Raw genomic sequence first — 19,618 nt, 5'->3', positions numbered from 1 at the left:
AAATAAAACAAATGTTAACTGTAAACATTTCTCAGAATTTCAAATTCAAGTTTAAGTACTAAAAGGAATAAAACTAAAATAAAATTGATGTATTGTTTTTAAAAAAAATAAATAAATAAATTTTAAAATGTACATATATTACTATATTAATGATACTAAAATATTTTTATTTTCCCACAAGGAATTTATCAGGAACTGGTGATATTAGTAAGAATAGTTCCCGCAACATGAATGCATATTTAGGTTTTCGGTGGTAAAAACCCATATTTCTTGACCTCTAATATAAATGCTGGGAGCCATCATAGTGTCACACCCTTGGACTGTTTTCATCCCTCATGTGTTCAGTGTGACCTATAGCTTCTGTCTCCCCTTTGAGTTCATCATTTGATTCACCTGTGTCTGAGCATGCTTTCTCCCAAGGTTGTTTTCTCCTTTCTATCACCGATGGTGCTATGATGCGATGGAGCTTGTTCAGTTGGGGACACTTCATTTCCAGTGATATCGCTGACTTGCTTGAACAAATACTACTAGAATTGAACTGAGCTGGATTATGACATCACTGAATTCAATGATGAACTGCCTTTAACTGAAAATCGCGTGTTTACTATTGTCCTTTTGCATTACTGACACTATTTTCCTATTTGATACTTTAAAGCTGCTTTGACACAATCTGTATTGTTAAAAGCGCTATATAAATAAAGGTGACTTGACTTGACTGTGTCTCACTAATTATCCTCATTTGACTCCCTATTTAAGTTCTAGTCTGTCCTGTGTTCCCTTGTCTGGTATTGTAGATGTTTATTGTGGATTATGTGTGTGCCTGCCTTCTGTGGCTTTACCCTCTGTGTGGATTTATTAAAAGACTGTTTGCCCTCATTTTCTTTGTGCACTTATTCTACACCGTACCGTGACACATAGTATCTCTCCAACGGACAATAGGTTTCCTGAGATTGGGCCCTCTAGGAACAGACAGAAAGGTAAGGCAAGGCAAGTTTATTTATATAGCACATTTCATACACAATGGTAATTCAAAGTGCTTTACATAAAAGGAAGTAAAATAATCATAAAAAAATAAAAGCAGACAATTACTTGTATTTGAGGTTTTAAATGGTCTTACACAGTGTAATACAACTAACCACTCTTCAAAGTACTAAACTAAAAGATATTTAATCTTCCTTGTCACGCTTTATCACAGACATTTTGAGTTTCAGAACTGCACTCTGCAAATAAATTTCATTTTGACAGAGCAGTGGTTGTCGTTCAGTTTCCCACTGTAGGTTATCTGTGCACAGTCCTCTCCTTCCTCTCCCAGACCGTGTGCTTTCCAGTCATCCGGCTGACCAGGGTTCCAGCGTCTGAAACAATGCCAGCAAATATTACACGGTTACATCTGCTTGCATACAGAGCACCTTTCTGGCCTAAAGTTTGTTTTATGTTATGCATTAAATTCCAACAGCATCACCACCAACAAATATTTAAACACCTGAAATATTTAGATGCAAAAACAAGAAAACAAATACAACCATAGATGCCAAATATTAAAGAACGTCCTGTGACATGGAAAACAATGTGACCATTATATTAGGGCATACTTATGGATATAAATATGTAAATGTAGCGCCATCTTAAGGCCAACATTTGTACATAACCTCATGTTGGAATAAATACACCGGTGGTCAAATGTTTGCAAGTATTGAGGTTTTTTGTTTCTAAAAGAAGTCTCTTCTGCTCACCATCAATAATACAGTAAAAAAGAGCAACATTGTGAAATATTATTATTTCAAATAACTGCTTTCTGTCTGAATAATTTGTAAAGCGTAATTTATTTCTGTGATCAAAGCTGAACTTTCTGCATCATTACGCCAGTCTTCAGTGTCACGTGATCCTTCAATAATCATTCTAATATGCAGTTTTTTTCAGGGTTCTTTGATTAATAAAACGTTAAAAACAGCATTTATATGAATCTTTTGTAACATAAATACCTTTGCTGTCAGTTTTGATCAATTTAATGCATCCTTGCTGAATCAAAATATAACTGTTTTTAAGCTACCCCAAAATTTTGGGGTAATGGTTTCCACAATAACATTTTCAACATTGATAATAATCAGAAATGTTTCTTGAGCAGCAAAGCAGCATATTAGAATGATTTCTGAAGGATCATGTGACGCTGAAGACTGGAGTAATGATGCTGAAAGTTCAGCTTTGATCACAGAAATAAATTACATTTTACAATATGTTACAATAGAAAACAGTTCATTTTAATTGTAATAATAATATGTCACAATATTAATGTTTTTACTGTATTTTTGATTAAATAAATGCAGCCTCGGTGAACATGAGAGACTTTTCAAAGATAAATTATCATAGTGCATGTTTGCTCAGAAATGTGAGTTGTTGTGAATCCCGCTTGCTTTATTTGGGAAGAAAGCGTAAGGTTGTTATAATAAATAATAAATCAGCTCACTCTTTATTCATGATGTAAGGAGTATCATCCACCCATCTCCACTGGCCAGTGGTCTGATCCGTTAGACCCACCCAGTAGGATGTGGGTATGGTATGATTGTTCAGAAAGGCCTGGGGGTAAATAGGAAATAAGAAAGAAGAAAAATATGGAAAAGAAATATTATATTATGTGTGTGAATATTACACACCCACTCCTTGTCATCCTCTTGTATTTTCAGGAGTAACGCATCCTGCGCTTTGCAGTAATCTCGTGCCTCAGTCCAGTTGAGTTCATCACTAGAGAACAAGAAACAGCTGCTTTTGTACAAGATCCAGCCAGGTTTACATTTGGCCACAGAGACGTCTGTGTCAGAGAGAGAGAAAAAATACCAAATATAAGAGGTACGAAAGAGAGGAGAGCATATACACTGTGAAAAATGATTGATGAGTCATGGCAACATATGCTTTTCCATTACTTTAACTCATCAAAATAAGTTAAACAACTTTAACTTAATTTTTTAAAAGTTATAGGAGATGCAAGTTGATTTCTTAAGCCAGTTTAATATTATTAAAATAAACTGAAAAATATTAAATTATACTTAAAATACACAAATGTTTTTAAGTTTTTAAGGTAAAGTAAGGGGAAGATCACGGAAATTAGTGCTAAATACCTGTTGTTTTGGTGCACATATTAGTTATCATCTCCTTCAGAGCGTTCATGACTCTTTCCTCTGATTGAACACAAAAAGGAAACACATCAGACCTTTTTAAAACGATTTTAATTTCAATCTAATTCAGTATATTCAGAATTCAGAATATACTCTGACAAGGATTATATTCCTGAAATCATGTTTTTGTATTCAACTAAGAATTAATTTCAAAGACATAAATTCAATAGATTGAGTTGCAATATATTATGGGAATATTGTCATATTAAGTACAACATTGCAATATTTTTTGCAATATCGTTGCATTAATTGCAGTATTGAGCACTGTACTGTATTGTGAGTGTGTAACTCACCAGAGGTTTGCTGTTTTGAGGAAAGAGAAGCGACAGATGAAGTGAGATCTGACACTGAACTCTTCAGGTCACTTATTGAGCTCTTCAGAGATTCTTTAACATGAGACAAAAGCCATGATTTATGAGACTGGCTTGAGTTATAGGTAACATTTTCCTATAGGGTGTTATTTGCTAATATTAATTAACTACATTATTTAGCATATACTACAAACCATCAAAATACATCTAAAGCATTTGTTAATCTTAATCTTATGCATTATTAATATCAAGAGTTGTATCTTTTAATATTATTTAAGGAACCAGAGCTAACATGAACTAACAAGCAAACAAATATATTTTTATTAACTAATGTTAACAAAGATTAATAAATACTGTAACAAATGTAATGACCAATGCATTAACTAACATTAATAGGACCTTATTGTATACCTTTTGCTATGTTTGTGATTTTATGTTTGTGTCTCACCCAAGTCACGTTGTTTGTTTTGTTGATCAGACTGTACAGACGACTTCAAAGTGTCCAGAGATCTTTCTGTTTCCGTCTGTTTCTGGTCCTGCTTTTTAACTGGGAGAAAAAGGATGCAGTTGAACAAATTATGTCTTTCAATATACAGATAATATGAATAAGGTGAACAGATTAAAAGATTTCCACACCTGCATCATTTAGTGTAGATGTCAATGCTGATACTGTAAAATTCAAACTGTTCATCAAGCTTTTCACATCCTGCTGTAGCACTGTGGAAAAGAAGTGTGTTGGCAGATGTTGCATTTTGTTATTGAATATAGCAGGTCATTTAATGCTATTACCATGAGCCATTTTAAAGGAATAGTTTGCCCAAATTATTCAAATTTGCAGAAAATGTACTCACCCTCAAGTCATCTAAAATTTAGATGAGTTTGTTTCTTGCCTTACATCACTTGCTCAGCAATGGATGCTCTGCAGTGAATGGGTGCCGTCAGAATGAGAGTCCAAACAGCTGATAAAAACATCACAATAATAACCACAAGTAATCCACACCACTCCAGTCCATCAATTAGTGCCTTTAAAAATCCACCTTTAAAATGTTTTTAACTTCAAACTGTTGCTTCTGCATAAAATACGAGTATGGCGCAGGTGCACTCAGGGCATAACGTGCAATAAACCAATCAGAGTCTCATCTCTCATCTCGCGCCATGGCGGATTCGCTATTTTCACGGCAGAATTTGCTAGGAATGACTATCCATTATGACATGTAGGCATTTTTATATTCATGTAGCCTACACAATCATAATCTTTTACATTGTAATATTTTAATTCTTAATATTTGGCATGTTTGTGTGCTGCTACGCATCCCTGTTTGTGTAATAAGCTAAGTGTATGTGTGTCGTGGCCCCGGCTTTAGGCGCATTACTAACGCTCTCTTATAAACAACAAAAAAATTCTGCGCCATTGACTTTAGACTAGGTTTTAGCTAGTCAGTGGCGTAGTCTATTTCAGTTGCCTCAAAATAGCAACGCGCCAACGATGCACCTGATCACACTGGTTTTCAGACCAGCACGCCCATGAGAGCAACAAATGGGCACAAATGCATTAGCTGTTTAAACAACGGGGCGCAGGACGTGAAAATGATAACTGCGTCGGTCTGAAACCAGCAAAAAACACTTGCGTCACGCCTGGCGCCGCATTGCACCGAGTGTATGATAGGGCCCTTAAACTGTTTATGCTTGTAAATGATGCTTGATCTGTGATTTCTCTCCTGATCCTGATGAGAGGAGAGGACTTTTTTCTCTGGAGAATTCAACATAATTGGATTATGGACTATTTTGGATTGAAGCGACATTTTAAAGTTAAAAACGCCTTGATGGATTTGTTTCTGACAAACACGCAGCTTTTGGCTTCTCAAGATGTTAACTGATGGACTGGACTGATGTGGATTAGCCTACTTGTGGATTATTGTGATGTTTTTATAAGATGTTTGGACTCTCATTCTGACGGCACCCATTCACAACAGAGGATCCATTGCTGAGCAAGTGATGTAAGGCTACATTTCTCCAAATCTGACTCATCTACATTGAGGGTGAGTAAATTTTCAGTTTCATTTTTAGGTGAACTATTCCTTTAAAGCTGGTTTCATTTAAACAGAACTAATGAAACACAAATTATGAAATATATTGACTTAGTTCTTTTGTTTTGATGGAGGGGTTCAAACCACCTCACTCTTAATTCACAGCCTGATTGTAGTGTTTTTTAACCGAGTGCGGTATTGCACATGTTATGTAAGGTCTACTCACTGACTGATAGTTGAGAAGAAAGAGATGCGACAGATGAAGTTAGATCTGAAACTGAACTCTTCAGGTCCCTCAGTGAGCTCGACAGAGACTCTTTAACATGAGACAAAAGCCATGAGATTACTGTGCACATGGGAGTTTACAGTAATTTGTTAGTGATTTTCTTTTTCTTTTTTTGCATAATACAATTATATGAAATTCTATTATTCTGTGCACACTTTTATGTATTCATGCATCTATATTTCAATAGCTGTTTTAATGTTTTTACCGAAGTTATGTTGTTTGTTTTGTTGATCAGTCTGTAGAGACGACTTCAAACTTTCCAGTGATCTTTCTGTTTCACTCTGTTTCTGGTCCTGCTTTTTAACTGGGAGGAAAAAGTTTAAAGTTTAAAAATCCACAGATAATAATATTTATGTGAAGTTATTAAAAGATTTGCACACCTGCATCATTCAGTTGTGCCGTCAGCGCTGACACTGCAGAACTCAAACTGTTCATTAAACTCTTCACGTCAGTTTGCGAAACATTCTGCACTGTGAACAAGAAGTGTGTGTGTTGACTGGACTGTTATTGAATCGAGTTCTGTATTTCACATATAATGTAAGACCTACTCACTAGTGACTGATAGTTGAGAAGAAAGAGATGAGAAAGAAGATGTGAGATCTGAAACTGAACTCTTCACATCCCTCAATGAGCTCGACAGAGACTCTTTAACATGAAACAAAAGCCACAAGTACAGAATATTAATAAAATCACTGTGTGCAGAGCAATAAAGACTTGATAAATGAGAAAATATTTTTAAAAATTAAAAATTCAAACATATAACCAGTTATATTATATATAATCAACATCCTCATAACAATTTTGCATACTGTGTTCCTTAAACTTTACTGTGAGCTCTCTTTTTTTTCACGTTAGTTATTGCATTAACCAACATGAACTAATAATGAGTAAATATATATTTACAGCATTTATTAAGCTGTTCATGTTATTGTTAGTTCACAGTGCATGCACTAATATTAACAGATGCAACTTTTGATCTTAAAAATGCATTAGTAAATGTTGAGATTTACATTATCTTATATTAATAAATGCCGTAGTATTGTTTGCTGTTAGTTCATGTAGGTAGCTAATGTAAAAATTAAAATCTTATTGTAAAATCTTACAGAATTCCCTTTTTACTTTTTCCACTTACTTCACTGAAAGTTTAATGTTAATATTTACTACTTTTTTTTTATTCCTTGCAATTGAAATTCCTTGGAATTATATTCAAAAATGTTTCTAATAAGACAGAAAACAATGCTGAGATTTGAATGCGGTCCAATTTAGGATTTTGCTTTCTGAGCAATGCATCCAGATGAATTATATGTTCACAAGATATTTTTATGACCTGTTACTTTCCTTGAGTTTCCTGGGTGCAGAAATAATCATTTTTAAAACATATTCAATACAAAAACATATGTAAGAACACATTCATTTTTCATGTTTCTGTCTTACCAAAGTTGTGCTGCTTGTTTTGTTGATCAGACAGTAGAGAAGTAACAGATGAGCTCAAACTGTCTAGTAATTTTTTAGTTTCAGTCTGTTTCTGGTCCTGGTTGCCAACTGTGAAGGGAAAAAAAAAAGATATTCGATTGTTAAACAATGAACATCTTTGAACAATGATATGTTCAAAGAATGAAAAGAGTTTCAGACCTGCTTCATTCAGTTTGGATGTCAGCGCTGATACTGCAGAACTCAAACCGACCATCAAATTCTTCATTTCAGTGTGTGACGCATCCTGACGCTCTGTTAAGATAAAAGGTTTGATTTATTTAGACAACTCATATTCTTAAATGTGCATAATAACACAAATGTGAAATCTCACCCAGCTTTTGTAGGCTCTCCTCTTGTTTGGACATGATTGAACTCAGTGAAGAGGCAAGATTGGTCATCAACGTCTCAACTTTGGACTTTTCTTGCACTTCTTATGTTGTATAAAGTGATAGAGACATACTGTAAAAATCAATGTCACACTTTTTTCTGAAGTTAAAGTGGAAAAACGGGCACTAATCACTAATCATTAGTCATTGCTTGATCTGGAAATTTACAAGTTCAAATATGAGTAAGTGTGTAATGCTTGGAAAAAAGGATCTAAGGAATACTTCATCCAAAAATGAAAGGTGTAGCCAAGTTTGTTTCTTCATCAGAACAGATTTGGAGAAATATAGCATTCCATCACTTGCTCATTAATGGATGCTCTGCATTGAATGGGTGCCGTCAGAATGAGAGTCCAAACAGCTGATAAAAACATCACATTATCATCCATTATTTTGAATAAAAGACTAACATTTTAGTTGGAAGCAACAGTTTGCAGTTTTGGTTTCTCAAGATTTATTGATGGACTGGAGTGGTGTGGATTATTGTGATGTTTTTATCAGCTGTTTGGACTCTCATTCTGACGGCACCCATTCACTGCAGAGCATCCATTGGGGAGCAAGTGATTGAATGACACATTTCTCTAAATCTGTTTTGATGAAAAACAAACTCATCTACATATTGGATGGCCTGAGGATGTTTTCAGTTCATTTTTATTTTTGCGTGAACTATTGCTTTGTTCTCACCTGCTTTCTGAAGATCAGGTTTGACTGAAGTTAGATTGGAACTGTGACTGTTCATCCAACTCTCCAGCATCGAGAACTTTCTTTGTTGATGCAAAACTGACCGAAAGCAAAGTTTTTTTTCTAATCAGCATAATTTAAAGGTATGTATACCATTGCTCTGAAATTTAAATAATGTCTAACTTTTTGCCATTACAGTATCCAGTTTCTTTTTCATTTCTTTCTTATTTTATTTTTTTGCATTACAGCTCACTTTCTAAAATGCTTGTATAGCATAACACATAATGATTGTATGTTGTTTAATCCACTTACAGATTACGAACGTCATCATGAAAACAATCACGCAGACTCCCAGAATCACATTCATGCCAGTTTGTCTGCTACAGCGATCTGCAAAAAACAACACACCACGAGAAATGTACAATTCTTTCACTAGAAAATTTCACATTTGTGACCAATTTGCATCCTTTAAAGTAATATACTCATATGCAATATGATGCTTTAAGAAACACTTCTTGTACTGGAAAACAAGACAAAAATACTGAAGAAATGTAATGTAAAGGTATTGTACAACTAAAACTCTTTCTCTCATAACATAGTTTCATGTTTTGTGTACCAAATACAGTTTTGTATCATAAATCAAGCAAACCTTTGCGAAATGTCTTCCTCTGTTCATATTCCATGTTCATATTCATGATTTCTTCAGAACTATCAGATTTCTGATATAGCATCATGAGAACAACCCTTACAGTTACTTACTGCAACTTACTTACTCCTAGTGAGGATTCGAAACAACGCTTGAACGACCATATGACAGGCTATTTTTGTGTAATAGCACTTTCAGTTCCTCATTACGAGGAATATGTCCCAGCAAACCTCATTCAAGGCACTTCAGCTCAGATGTGGGACCTGGAACAAGTGTGCTGTTAGTCATTTTGGACAAACGCATCAGCTAAATAACTGCTTGCTCAGTGTTTTCAGTTGCATATTTATCAATGGCACTATGGTTGGTTTGCTTCTTGAATCTTCACCCTGCCAGTTACCAGTTTACTAGAGCACCTCAGTTATAATTTACTTGGTTAAAAATATTATACACCCGTATGTTTTTTTTTTTTTTTTCCCTGTTAGGTTTTTTGTTTTGTTTCTCCTCCCTGGGTAGGGATGGTTAAGGTTTGGGGTTTGATACGATAAGGACATTTTGTTGTATCTTGATCCATTTGATGTAAGTGTATTTCATGCTGTCATGATAAAATGCCAATAAAAAAGATTGGAAATAATTTACTTGGTTGAGTGACACAACTTCATAATAGCTAACACACAACTAACCTTTTTAACATTTAACATAGTTTTCCCATACAGCCAAAAAATATTTTTCTGACCAAATATATTTTAAATATATATTGTAAGCATATTAGAAATGCAAAGTCGGCAACACCAAAGCTCCAAAAGTATCAAAGAAATTTATTTAAAAAAATTTGCATAGTGTGTTACGTTTCAAGCACGCAGGCTCTTCATCAGAATATATATTGTAAGCAATAAAGCTTAATTAAATGTATTTTTGAAGTTGAAAATATATTTAGTTTCAACCTTCACGTACCAAAATATATTTCAATATAATTATATAATATATATATTATATAATTTTTTTATTTAAATGCCAAGAAACCGGAAGTGACGTAACGGGAGGGAGTGCGGTCAAATTAAACAACAGGAAAACAATGGATCGCAATGACAGTCCAGATGCTGAGGAAATTGTAAATGTTTATTCATACTCGTACGACGGACCACGGCCATACAATTATGAGCCTGCTATGCAGCCAAGTGAGCAGGGACAGGCCAGGATTATTAAAATAATAATTAAAGTTTATCCATTGACCCTGGTGACCACAAACTTGACTACAAATTAATGGTGCCCTTACGTGCTATCAGACTTATTGTAAATACAAGTTTCCTAGTTGGGAATTGGACATGAACGGCCTCTCTAGTTGTATTTACAACTGGGAAACTGAGATCATTTTGATACCTGAGTTTTCAAGTTGGGCGAGCCATAAACTTTAACTAAAGCGGATAGCTTTATCAAACTACGCCCAAAGACTTCATGGATTTGATCCAATGCATTATTAACTGATGCACTGAAGGCAAGTCACTCAAATTGGAAAAAAGCATCTGCCTAAATGCATATACAAAAACAAACAAACAAAAAAACTAAATCTAATTGCAGTTACGATGAAGCGCCGAACACAAGCCAGAGATGTGGGATATGTGAAGCAGACTTCACCTGGGTGGTCAGCCAAGTGCAAAAGCAAAACAACAAAAATGTTACTAAGCAAAATTTGTTTCAAAAAATTATCCCAATGTTTTTCATGCACATTTTCATCAGTATATTAGAATGATTTCTGAAGGATGATCACATGACTCTGAAGACTGGAGTAATGGTGCAGACATTTCAGCTTTGCATCACAGAAATAAATTACATTTTAAAGTATACTTAAATGAAATAACTGTTTATTAAAGTAATTATTTCAAATTGTAATACTATTTCGCAGTATTTCTGTTTTTACAGTATTTTTGATCAAATAAATGCAGCCTTGCTGAGCAGAAGAGACTTCATTAAAAACTTTTGATAAGTACTGTACATGAAAAAAAACTCATTTTTAATGCGTCGAATGCCTGAACTGCCCCTTTAGAATAGTGATACCTCATCTCACTGCCTTTGTCTTACAATAAAAATCATGCAATAATCATTTGAAATTATGACACAATTTGAAGTATTTGAAATAATTATTTGTTTAATCACAATATTGAGGATGTCATTCAGACCCTTTCTACTGCATGACAGGAAGACTGAGTATTTTATTAGTTCATCAGTTTGATTCTTGTTGATTTGTTTACAGTTGGCACACTGTTTCCATTCAAACGAGAAAGGTTAATTTGGTAGAAAGAGATATTAATTTAGTCATATTAGTAACTACACCACAACACTGATAAACACATCTTTAATGTGGCTTGTAATTTACACAATTCACACACACAAAAACTTAATACGGTCAAAACAAAGCCTATTTACACTGTGCTTGCAAGGTGTGAAAATTTAATTCATTCAGTTTCGCATTTCACATATATACTTCATTTTGGCAGAGCAGTGGGCATCATTAAGCATCCCATCATATGCAATTTGCCCACAGTCCTCTCCTCCTTCTCCCAGGTCGTGTTCAGTCCAGTCATCTGGCTGCCCAGGACGCCAGTGTCTGCAAAAATAAAATATAAAATCTGTTACATCATCTTTTTAAGTTTGTTTAGCAGTGTTTCCCATAGGATTCTGCAAGACTATGATGGAAGGATCTCTAGGGGATCTGAGGTCAAGAAAATTCTGTAGATTTGAAAATGAAGCGCATCAATCTTGTGATAAATAAAGAGCTCCAAACAAATGTTCAGTGTGAAAATTGAACAGAGTAAAAAGTCTTTGCATTGACTTTTACCTGGATTTAAACCTCTTTTTAGTTGTGATAAAGTGTGTCCTTAGACAAGTAATATGTATGATATGCAATGTAAAAAAAAAAAAAAAAATAGAGTATTTCATAAGTTACAATAGGCCTGTCACGATAACTACTTTTTGTTGAGTGATATATTGCCCTAGAAATAATTGTGATAAACAATATTATTGTAATTTTTAAAAACGTTTTACACCAATTACTATAAAATGCTAATATTTCAGCAGTACCTATCAGCACTAGTCAGTGCAGTTACATTGTTGCACCAATAGGTGGCTGAAAGGGTACTATGACAAAAATATTGCTTTCATTTTCTGGCCACAACTGACAACTCTTGAGCTCTTATTTTGGAACAAAACACAATGTTAGAGACTTTTATGTTAGGATAAGTTTTCAAATTTTTTTTTTTGGTTCATTATGAAACTGTGGTGGAACAGATTAGACTATGGCGGGCTAAATAATGAATAGTAAACACTTATATGTTAGTATGGATTATGTCAGATCTGTTTGTATTTGGTCATGAATGTGAGTTCTCAATAATCAATTATCCAGGACTGAAATATCCAGTTCTCTATATATTCAACTCACTCTCTATTCATAATGTAAGGAGTGTCATCCGCCCATCTCCACTGCCCTGTGTTCTGGTCTGTGAGACCAATCCAGTAGTCATGTGGTTTGGCAAAATTGGTAACAAATTGCTAGGAAGGGAGATAAAAGTTAATAAGAATCTCTGAAAGACAGAATGAAAGGTATTAAGAAATAAAGTTGTTTGTGTGTCTGTTACATACCCACTCCTTCTCAGAACCATCTTCAATTTTTAGGAGTAACGCGCCCTTCTCTTCGCAGTAATCTTTTGCTTTGGTCCAGTTCATTGTATCCTGCGCGAACAGGTAACAGCTGTTTCTGAACGGGATCCAATTGGGTTCAGTACAGCCTGACGTAAGCAAGTCTATGTAAGTGAGAGAAAGAAAGAGTGCATAAAAGTGTAACATGAAAGACATACAGTATTATATGTTTAATAAAAACACTGCAGTAAAAGAGGACATGAATAATTAAACAATTTACTGAAATCGACAGAATTTTCATTTTGGTGAACCTCCCCTATAAACCCTACTTTTCCCTGTGAGGTGGTTTCGTAAATTCTTATTTCTTGTTGCACTGCCTGGTGTACCTTCATTATGAACTTTCTTGGTCAAATAACAGTGGTTATTCTGCTGCATAAAATCACTGAAACAGAAGCTGCATTATATTTGAGCGCAACATTGCACCTTGGGTTTATAATTTACTCACTTGTAAATGACAGTTTATAAGAAAGAGTCTGAATAGATGATCTCAGTCCTCCTACTGAATGCTTCAGGTCTGACAGTGAGCTTGCCATGTCCACTTTAGTCGAAGAAGAAAAGAAAATACAATATTTTAGCATTATCACCTCTAATATAGGAAAAATTAATTCTGTAGAATATTTAGATTTCTTAAAGGGGTCATATAATGCCATTTTTGTACAAGCTAATATGATTCTTTAGGGTCTAAATTGAAAGTTTGTAATATACTTTAATTAAAAATTCTCATTAGTATTGTAAGAAAACACTCATTTTACCTGCTCAAAACAGCTCTCTGTTCAGCACACCGTTTTAGTGCGTGTGTTTTAAATGCTAATGAGCTTTGCTCGCCCGCCCTCTGTTCTGTGGGGCGTTTTTGACACAACACACGTGGAGTGTTGCCTTGACAACAGTTGAGGGTATATTTTGAAGAATGGCAGCGGAGTCTCTGAGGATACTGTGCAACCGTAACGCTTTTGTTCATTATAAACGTGGGATTATTCATTATATTGAGAACGTCAGAATAGAAAACATGCATGTACCCTGAATGTAAACATTAGCCACATACATCGTGAAGCGTGCTAGCGATTTGCAAAGATTAATATAAAGATTAATATAAAGGTTAATTAAACGTTACACTCACTTCTTCTGGAGGTTCAGCAGGAACACGAATAGTTGGTACCGATTCTTTTTCAGGAGCAGCTTCTTAGCAAAACCAGCTTTATACTGACCTTCATTTATAAAGCAGTCTGGTGAAAAATGATTCGCAAACATGAAAACATTGACGTTGCTCGTGGGGAATATTCCTTCAAAAGCAAAACTCAGCCACTGTGTCTTCAGCGGTTCAGACTTAGGAACATCAAAATGACTGCTGCGTTCATTATTGCACCCGAGAACAGAACACCACAATCGCTTAGACGCCATTCTGCTCATAGACAGCTCCAGCGTATATCAACAATGACGCGACTATGATTGACAGCTCGCTCACGAGCAAGGGCGGGTCTGTGTTGAAACACTGCTGTCAATCAACCATCGTGGGAGGGGCGTCCGACCGTGTGACGTCACACGTTCGAACGGCTTGATTTGAGACAGGGTAAAACAAATAAGGAGATTAAAAAAAAAACACTGGATGGATTTTTATCATTTTATGATGGTTGTGTACAGGCACTGCTAACACACATTTCAGTACAATCAACTTGTAAAAGTGCATGTACCATTATATGACCCCTTTAAATGAAATGTTTAGTAACATTTGGATTTAAATGAATATTTCTGTTCATTTTAATTAATATAATTTTAGGTCTTACTCAAGATCCGTTGTGTGCGTGGAATAGACTGTAGAGAAACAATAGATGTCACCAAACTGTTCTCTGTCAGCTCGTCCCTAAGAGCCGATACTGCAGACCTCAAACTGTCCATCAAACTCTTGACTTCAGTGTGTGACACATTCTTCTGGCGCTCTGCAGGAGAAAAAAGAGAGAAAGTTTCATCATTTGAGCCAATTAATAAACAGCTTCAAACCCTTGAAATGTCGTTTTAAAGTTGAGGATACAAAACTGAAAAATACGTCCAGTGCTCACCCAGCTTTTGTAGGTTTTCTTCTTGTTTGGATGTGAGTGAACTCAGCGAGGAGCCAAGATCAGTCATCAGGGTCTCAATATTAGACAACTTCTTTATTTGCATTTCTTATGCATATAGAGAGACAAATAATAAATAAATAATCAATGCTTTTTATGCACATATCATATCTTAGACTATTTGCAGGGTCAAAACTTTGATGAATTTATGATCAATATATATATATATATATACAGTATATTAAAAAATCATGAATTATCATATGATACTTTTTTTTTTTTTTTTTTTTTATTAAATGGTCTTGTGAACTGTCACAAAATAAAACAAGACAAGACACTAACCCCTGGTCATTGGGTTACTTGCTCCAGACGTGTTCAAATATGAACTCAAGATGAACACTAAGGTCTGCAGCTCAGCAACCTTCTTTTCTAGATCACCACCTGCCAAAAATATAAGCATTAATCAAAAATCCATTACCAAAACGAATCTGTGACAATGATGAAGTTCTCACCTGTGATCTGAAAATCAGATTTGACTGAAGTTAGATCAGAAGTATGGCTGTTCATCCAGCTCTCCAGCATTGAGAACTTTCGTTCTTGATGTGAATCTTTAAACCAAAATAAACAGATAGACAAGCAAACAAACGGTCACATTTTCCAGCTTCTCTCCAAGTGGTAATGCAAATCTCTGATTTTCATTATAGATTATGTAAACTCGGTTCATAGATAAGAACAAGATTCCAACCTGTCCTCCAACCAATACGTATAGGTCGTTTGTCCAAATCCCTGAAATACGACCCATCAGAGCGTATGCTACAATTGCGCCCCTATCGGCAACAGGACATAATGTTTTTTACTCTTTTATCTGCATCATAGTTCGGGTTTCGTGTAGCTTGGTTGGTAGAGCATTGCGTTATACGACGATATGTAATTACGTGATCCCAGAGAACGCACGCGCTCATAAAATGTGCACTAAAAATAATGATTTTGCATGATTCCTGTAAGGGGTAGGTTTAGGGGTAGGGTTAGGTGTGGTCATTCGTACGAATTAGCCACCTAGTAAAATATGTACAAATACTGTGAGATCGGTGTAAAAAGTCCACGTATTGCATTTAAATAAACACGCATTTTGATTGGTAATGACAGTCATACGTCATTTCATGATGACAGACGCAACACGAGACTGTCATTATTTTTACGCGCGCTAGAGAGCGCTTAACTTTAAAACGTAAATATAGGTCGTAATAAGGGCTTGCACAAACGACCTATAGGGTCCTTTTTGTTGGAGGACAGGCTCCAAGATTCATATTACAGTTACTGGTTAGTTAACTGAGCAGTTTTTAGAACATTGTGACACTATTTTAAAACAAGACTATCTTTTTTGTTTGCTTTATAACTTCATATTAATAGAGAGAATACATGTAATATTTTTAACATTTTAAAAATTAATTGGTGACACTATAGGACAACAATGAAAACTGTAGAAAATACTTGCACAAAATATAAAAGTTTCTTATAATAATATAATTATAATAATAATATTATTATAACTGTGTTGTTTAATTCACTCACAGATGACAGAAGTCATGACCATGAAAATAATCATGCAGGCTGTTCCTAGAAGCACAAGAATGCCAGTTTGTCTGCTACACGGACGACCTGCAGAAAAAAAAAAAACATACGCTTGATTCATTTATGTTGACTTTAATACTTTAAAAGAATTTAGCGTAATATTACAACCACTGTGTATAAGCAAAAGTATTAATGATACATGTAACAGCACAAAACAAAAGGAACCATACTTTTTGCTTTTATGGTGAAAATTAACTAGAAAAAATTCTAGACATTTAAATAAATGTAATTGCTGGACTAAATGAAACATTTTCCATTTCACCTGAACCACAAAAGTCAAATTATTTTAATTTTGTAAATCTTTCAAACCTCTCCGAAATGATTTCTTTGGTTCACATTCCATCTCCATTTTAATGTATTCTTCTGAGCAATCCATTCCCATTTTTTGAGACCATGAAATGGAGGTAAAATTATCAGTCACTTGATTCTCATAGTGAATCAAAACAACATCTCCTTTATATTATAATCCATTGTGCAATCATGTTCCTTAAAATTAAATAAAAGGTACATTCACTTCCACATTCTGATATTTAGGGACTGGGAGGTTTCTAGGTATTCTGTTACTGAGACACTGATAGGAAAGTGTCAAATAAAATTGTAATTATAATGATGGTTAAGTCTACTTTACATCATGCATTAGCTAAAGATTATCTGTTAATTCTTCCCAAAATGTGTCCATGGTTTGTCATTTTGATTTATGTATATGTGTGTGTGTGTGTGTATGTATGTCTATATATATATATATATGAGTAGTTGACAAATAAAAATTGGACTGTGTCCTATGGTGTGACATAGCAAAAATGTAGAAAAAAAAAAACTTGACATACAAATAACATGAGAAAAATGTATCTTCATTCTTAGACTTACAAATAGCATGAGAGAGGTTTATCTTCAATGTTAAAGTTTTTTTTTTGTTTTTTGTTTTTTTACATTTTTCCATCACACCATAGGACACATTGATACGTCAACTACCCATATATAATATGCATTGACTTTTTATGTTTGTGACGGCTGTTGGGGATTTTCCTTTTTACCATTTGAAGATTCACTGCTAGTGAAAGACTAAAATAATTCAGCTGAATTAACAAAATACTGCAGTTGTGGTGATCTTGGACTTTTACATGCAAAAACTGAACTAGAGAAGTGAAAATATTTTGTATTTATATTTTGACCTCTAACCATTTTGGCCATAATTAAATATGGAGTCACCGTGAAAACGAAGCTTGAAGTCTGCCGTGAAAAAATCCTGTATCTTTCTTTTAGTACAATCTGCATGAAAATACCAGTGGCCAGACCTCATTTATAGCTTAAACATGCTGATAAATCACCCTCAACCAAATGCATCTAATGTTTGTGGCTGCATATGTGATTTCATGAATAAGAATGTTGCAAGGTAAATACAAGTAGAGCTCTATTGACTGCATTTGTGGCATGATGACAATTACCACAAAAGTAATTTATTACATCCTCAGAGTTAAAACAAAACTAATTTACTTAAAATGAAAGTATACATGCAATAAACATTCAAGAACACAGTTTAGCCTAAAGACTAACTGTTAAGTTTTCACATGATTAAATTTTTCACAAGAAGACAAGTATGTTATTTTATTAGTTTATCAATGTGATTCTTGTTGATTTGTTGACTGTTTCATTTTTAAGACAGAGCGAGAAGGGTTAATTTGGTAGGATGAGAGATAAATTTAGTCATACAGGATTTCTGTGGGTTCTTAAAAAGTCTTAAATTTGGTTTGATCAAATTTAAGGCTATACATTATCTTAATAGTACACCAAAAGTTTTAATTATTTTAAGAGGTCTTAAATTTGGGGACAGAAAACAGTCATTGCAAAACAGAAATGTGAATATTAAACTTCAAAAGGCTGATTTAAATAAATGTGAGTGCATGTGATTTATATAACAATATGTTGTAAATGGTGGTAAGAGGGCATATTTTATGTCCTGGTCTTTTTGAATGAGCAGCTGGAAATAGTAAAGCATTGGCTTTTCAAAACAAGAGTCCCAGTGTATTTACATTTACATTTAGTCATTTAGCAGCTGCTTTTATCCAAAGCAACTTACAAATTAGGACAATGGAAGCAATCAAAATCAACAAAAGAGCAATGATATGCAAGTGCTGTAACAAGTCTCAGTTAACTTTACGCAGTACACGTAGCAAGTTTTTTTTTTATTATTATATAATAAATAAAAAGAAAACAGATAGAATAGAAAAAGAATAGAGCAAGCTAGTGTTAGAGGCCTTTTTTGCTTTTATTAATTGTATAATAAATAAAAAGAAAACAAATAGATAGAGTATAAAAAGATTAGAAAAGCTAGTGTTAGTATTTTTTTTATGAAAAGAATTAGAATAGAGAGTGCTAGAGTTAGAGGGTCAAATAAAGATGGAAGAGATGTGTTTTAAGCCGATTCTTGAAGATGGCTAAGGACTCAGCTGCTCAGATTGAGTTGGGCAAATCTGCAGGACCGGGCAGTTTTAGCAATGTGGTCTGAGAAAGTCAGCTGATAATCAATCATAACTCCAAGGTTTCTGGCTGTTTTTGAAGGAGTTATGGTTGATGTGCCTAACTGGATGGTGAAGTTGTGATGAAACGATTGGTTTGCTGGAACCACAAGCAGTTATGTCTTGGCAAGGTTGAGTTGAAGGTGATGTTCCTTCATCCAGCAAGAAATGTCTGTTAGACAAGCTGAGATGCGAGCAGCTATCGTCGGATCATCAGGATGGAATGAGAGGTAGAGTTGAGTGTCATCAGCATAGCAATGATTGAAAAGCCATGTTTCTGAATGACAGAACCTAGTGATGCCATGTAGACAGAGAAGAGAAGTGGTCCAAGAACTGAGCCCTGAGGCACCCCAGTAGTTAGATGTTGCGACTTAGATACCTCACTTCTCCAAGTTACCTTGAAGGACCTATCTGAGAGGTAAGACTCAAACCACTGGAGTGTGGTTCCTGAGATGCCCTTTACTGATAGGGTTGACATGAGGATCTGGTGGTTAACTGTGTCAAAAGCAGCGGAGAGATCCAGCAAGATAAGTATTGAAGATTTGGAATCCACTCTTGCAAGTCTTAGGGCTTCAACAACTGGGAGCAAGGCAGTCTCGGTTAAATGTCCACTTCTGAAACCAGACTGGTTGCTGTCGAGGAGGTTGTTCTGTGTGAGAAAGGCAGAGACTTGGTTGAACACAGCTCGTTCAAGTGTTTTTGCAATGAAAAGAAGAAGGGAAACCGGTCTGTAGTTCTCTAAAAGAGATGGG

General features: G+C 34.8%; 2 protein-coding genes across 4 annotated transcripts; both read right to left on the bottom strand.

The window, feature by feature from the left end:
• Positions 1-978: 978 nt before the first annotated feature.
• LOC131540998 (C-type lectin domain family 4 member F-like) lies at positions 979-9,114 on the bottom strand. Of its 2 annotated transcripts, XM_058776461.1 has the most exons (17): positions 8,981-9,114; positions 8,644-8,721; positions 8,335-8,430; positions 7,599-7,697; positions 7,427-7,519; positions 7,229-7,336; positions 6,347-6,439; positions 6,175-6,264; positions 6,000-6,098; positions 5,735-5,824; positions 4,118-4,198; positions 3,930-4,028; positions 3,464-3,556; positions 3,114-3,173; positions 2,652-2,806; positions 2,465-2,574; positions 979-1,355 (listed from the first exon to the last, which is right to left on the bottom strand). In XM_058776461.1, exons 1-17 carry the CDS (start codon positions 9,063-9,065, stop codon positions 1,208-1,210), a joined length of 1,677 nt encoding a protein of 558 aa, XP_058632444.1. In that variant the 5' UTR covers positions 9,066-9,114; the 3' UTR covers positions 979-1,207. The 2 variants fall into 2 exon arrangements, with proteins under 2 accessions (XP_058632444.1, XP_058632445.1); XM_058776462.1 differs by lacking the exon at positions 979-1,355 and having other exon boundaries at positions 2,545-2,574; positions 2,656-2,806.
• Positions 9,115-10,970: 1,856 nt separating this feature from the next.
• Positions 10,971-16,765, bottom strand: LOC131541288 (asialoglycoprotein receptor 1-like). Of its 2 annotated transcripts, XM_058776945.1 has the most exons (10): positions 16,660-16,765; positions 16,291-16,377; positions 15,231-15,326; positions 15,061-15,159; positions 14,722-14,826; positions 14,449-14,601; positions 13,113-13,205; positions 12,611-12,771; positions 12,411-12,520; positions 10,971-11,579 (listed from the first exon to the last, which is right to left on the bottom strand). In XM_058776945.1, the coding sequence occupies exons 1-10, from the start codon at positions 16,730-16,732 to the stop codon at positions 11,432-11,434; spliced, it is 1,125 nt and encodes a 374-aa protein (XP_058632928.1). In that variant the 5' UTR covers positions 16,733-16,765; the 3' UTR covers positions 10,971-11,431. The 2 variants fall into 2 exon arrangements, with proteins under 2 accessions (XP_058632928.1, XP_058632929.1); XM_058776946.1 differs by lacking the exons at positions 16,291-16,377; positions 16,660-16,765 and adding an exon at positions 15,464-15,771.
• Between the last annotated feature and the right edge of the window lie 2,853 nt (positions 16,766-19,618).

The sequence above is a fragment of the Onychostoma macrolepis genome, chromosome 05, assembly GCF_012432095.1.
Source record: "Onychostoma macrolepis isolate SWU-2019 chromosome 05, ASM1243209v1, whole genome shotgun sequence".
NCBI lineage: Eukaryota > Metazoa > Chordata > Actinopteri > Cypriniformes > Cyprinidae > Onychostoma > Onychostoma macrolepis.
The sequence above is the reverse complement of the archived record's forward strand: the minus strand, read 5'-3'. Positions and strand labels throughout refer to the sequence as shown.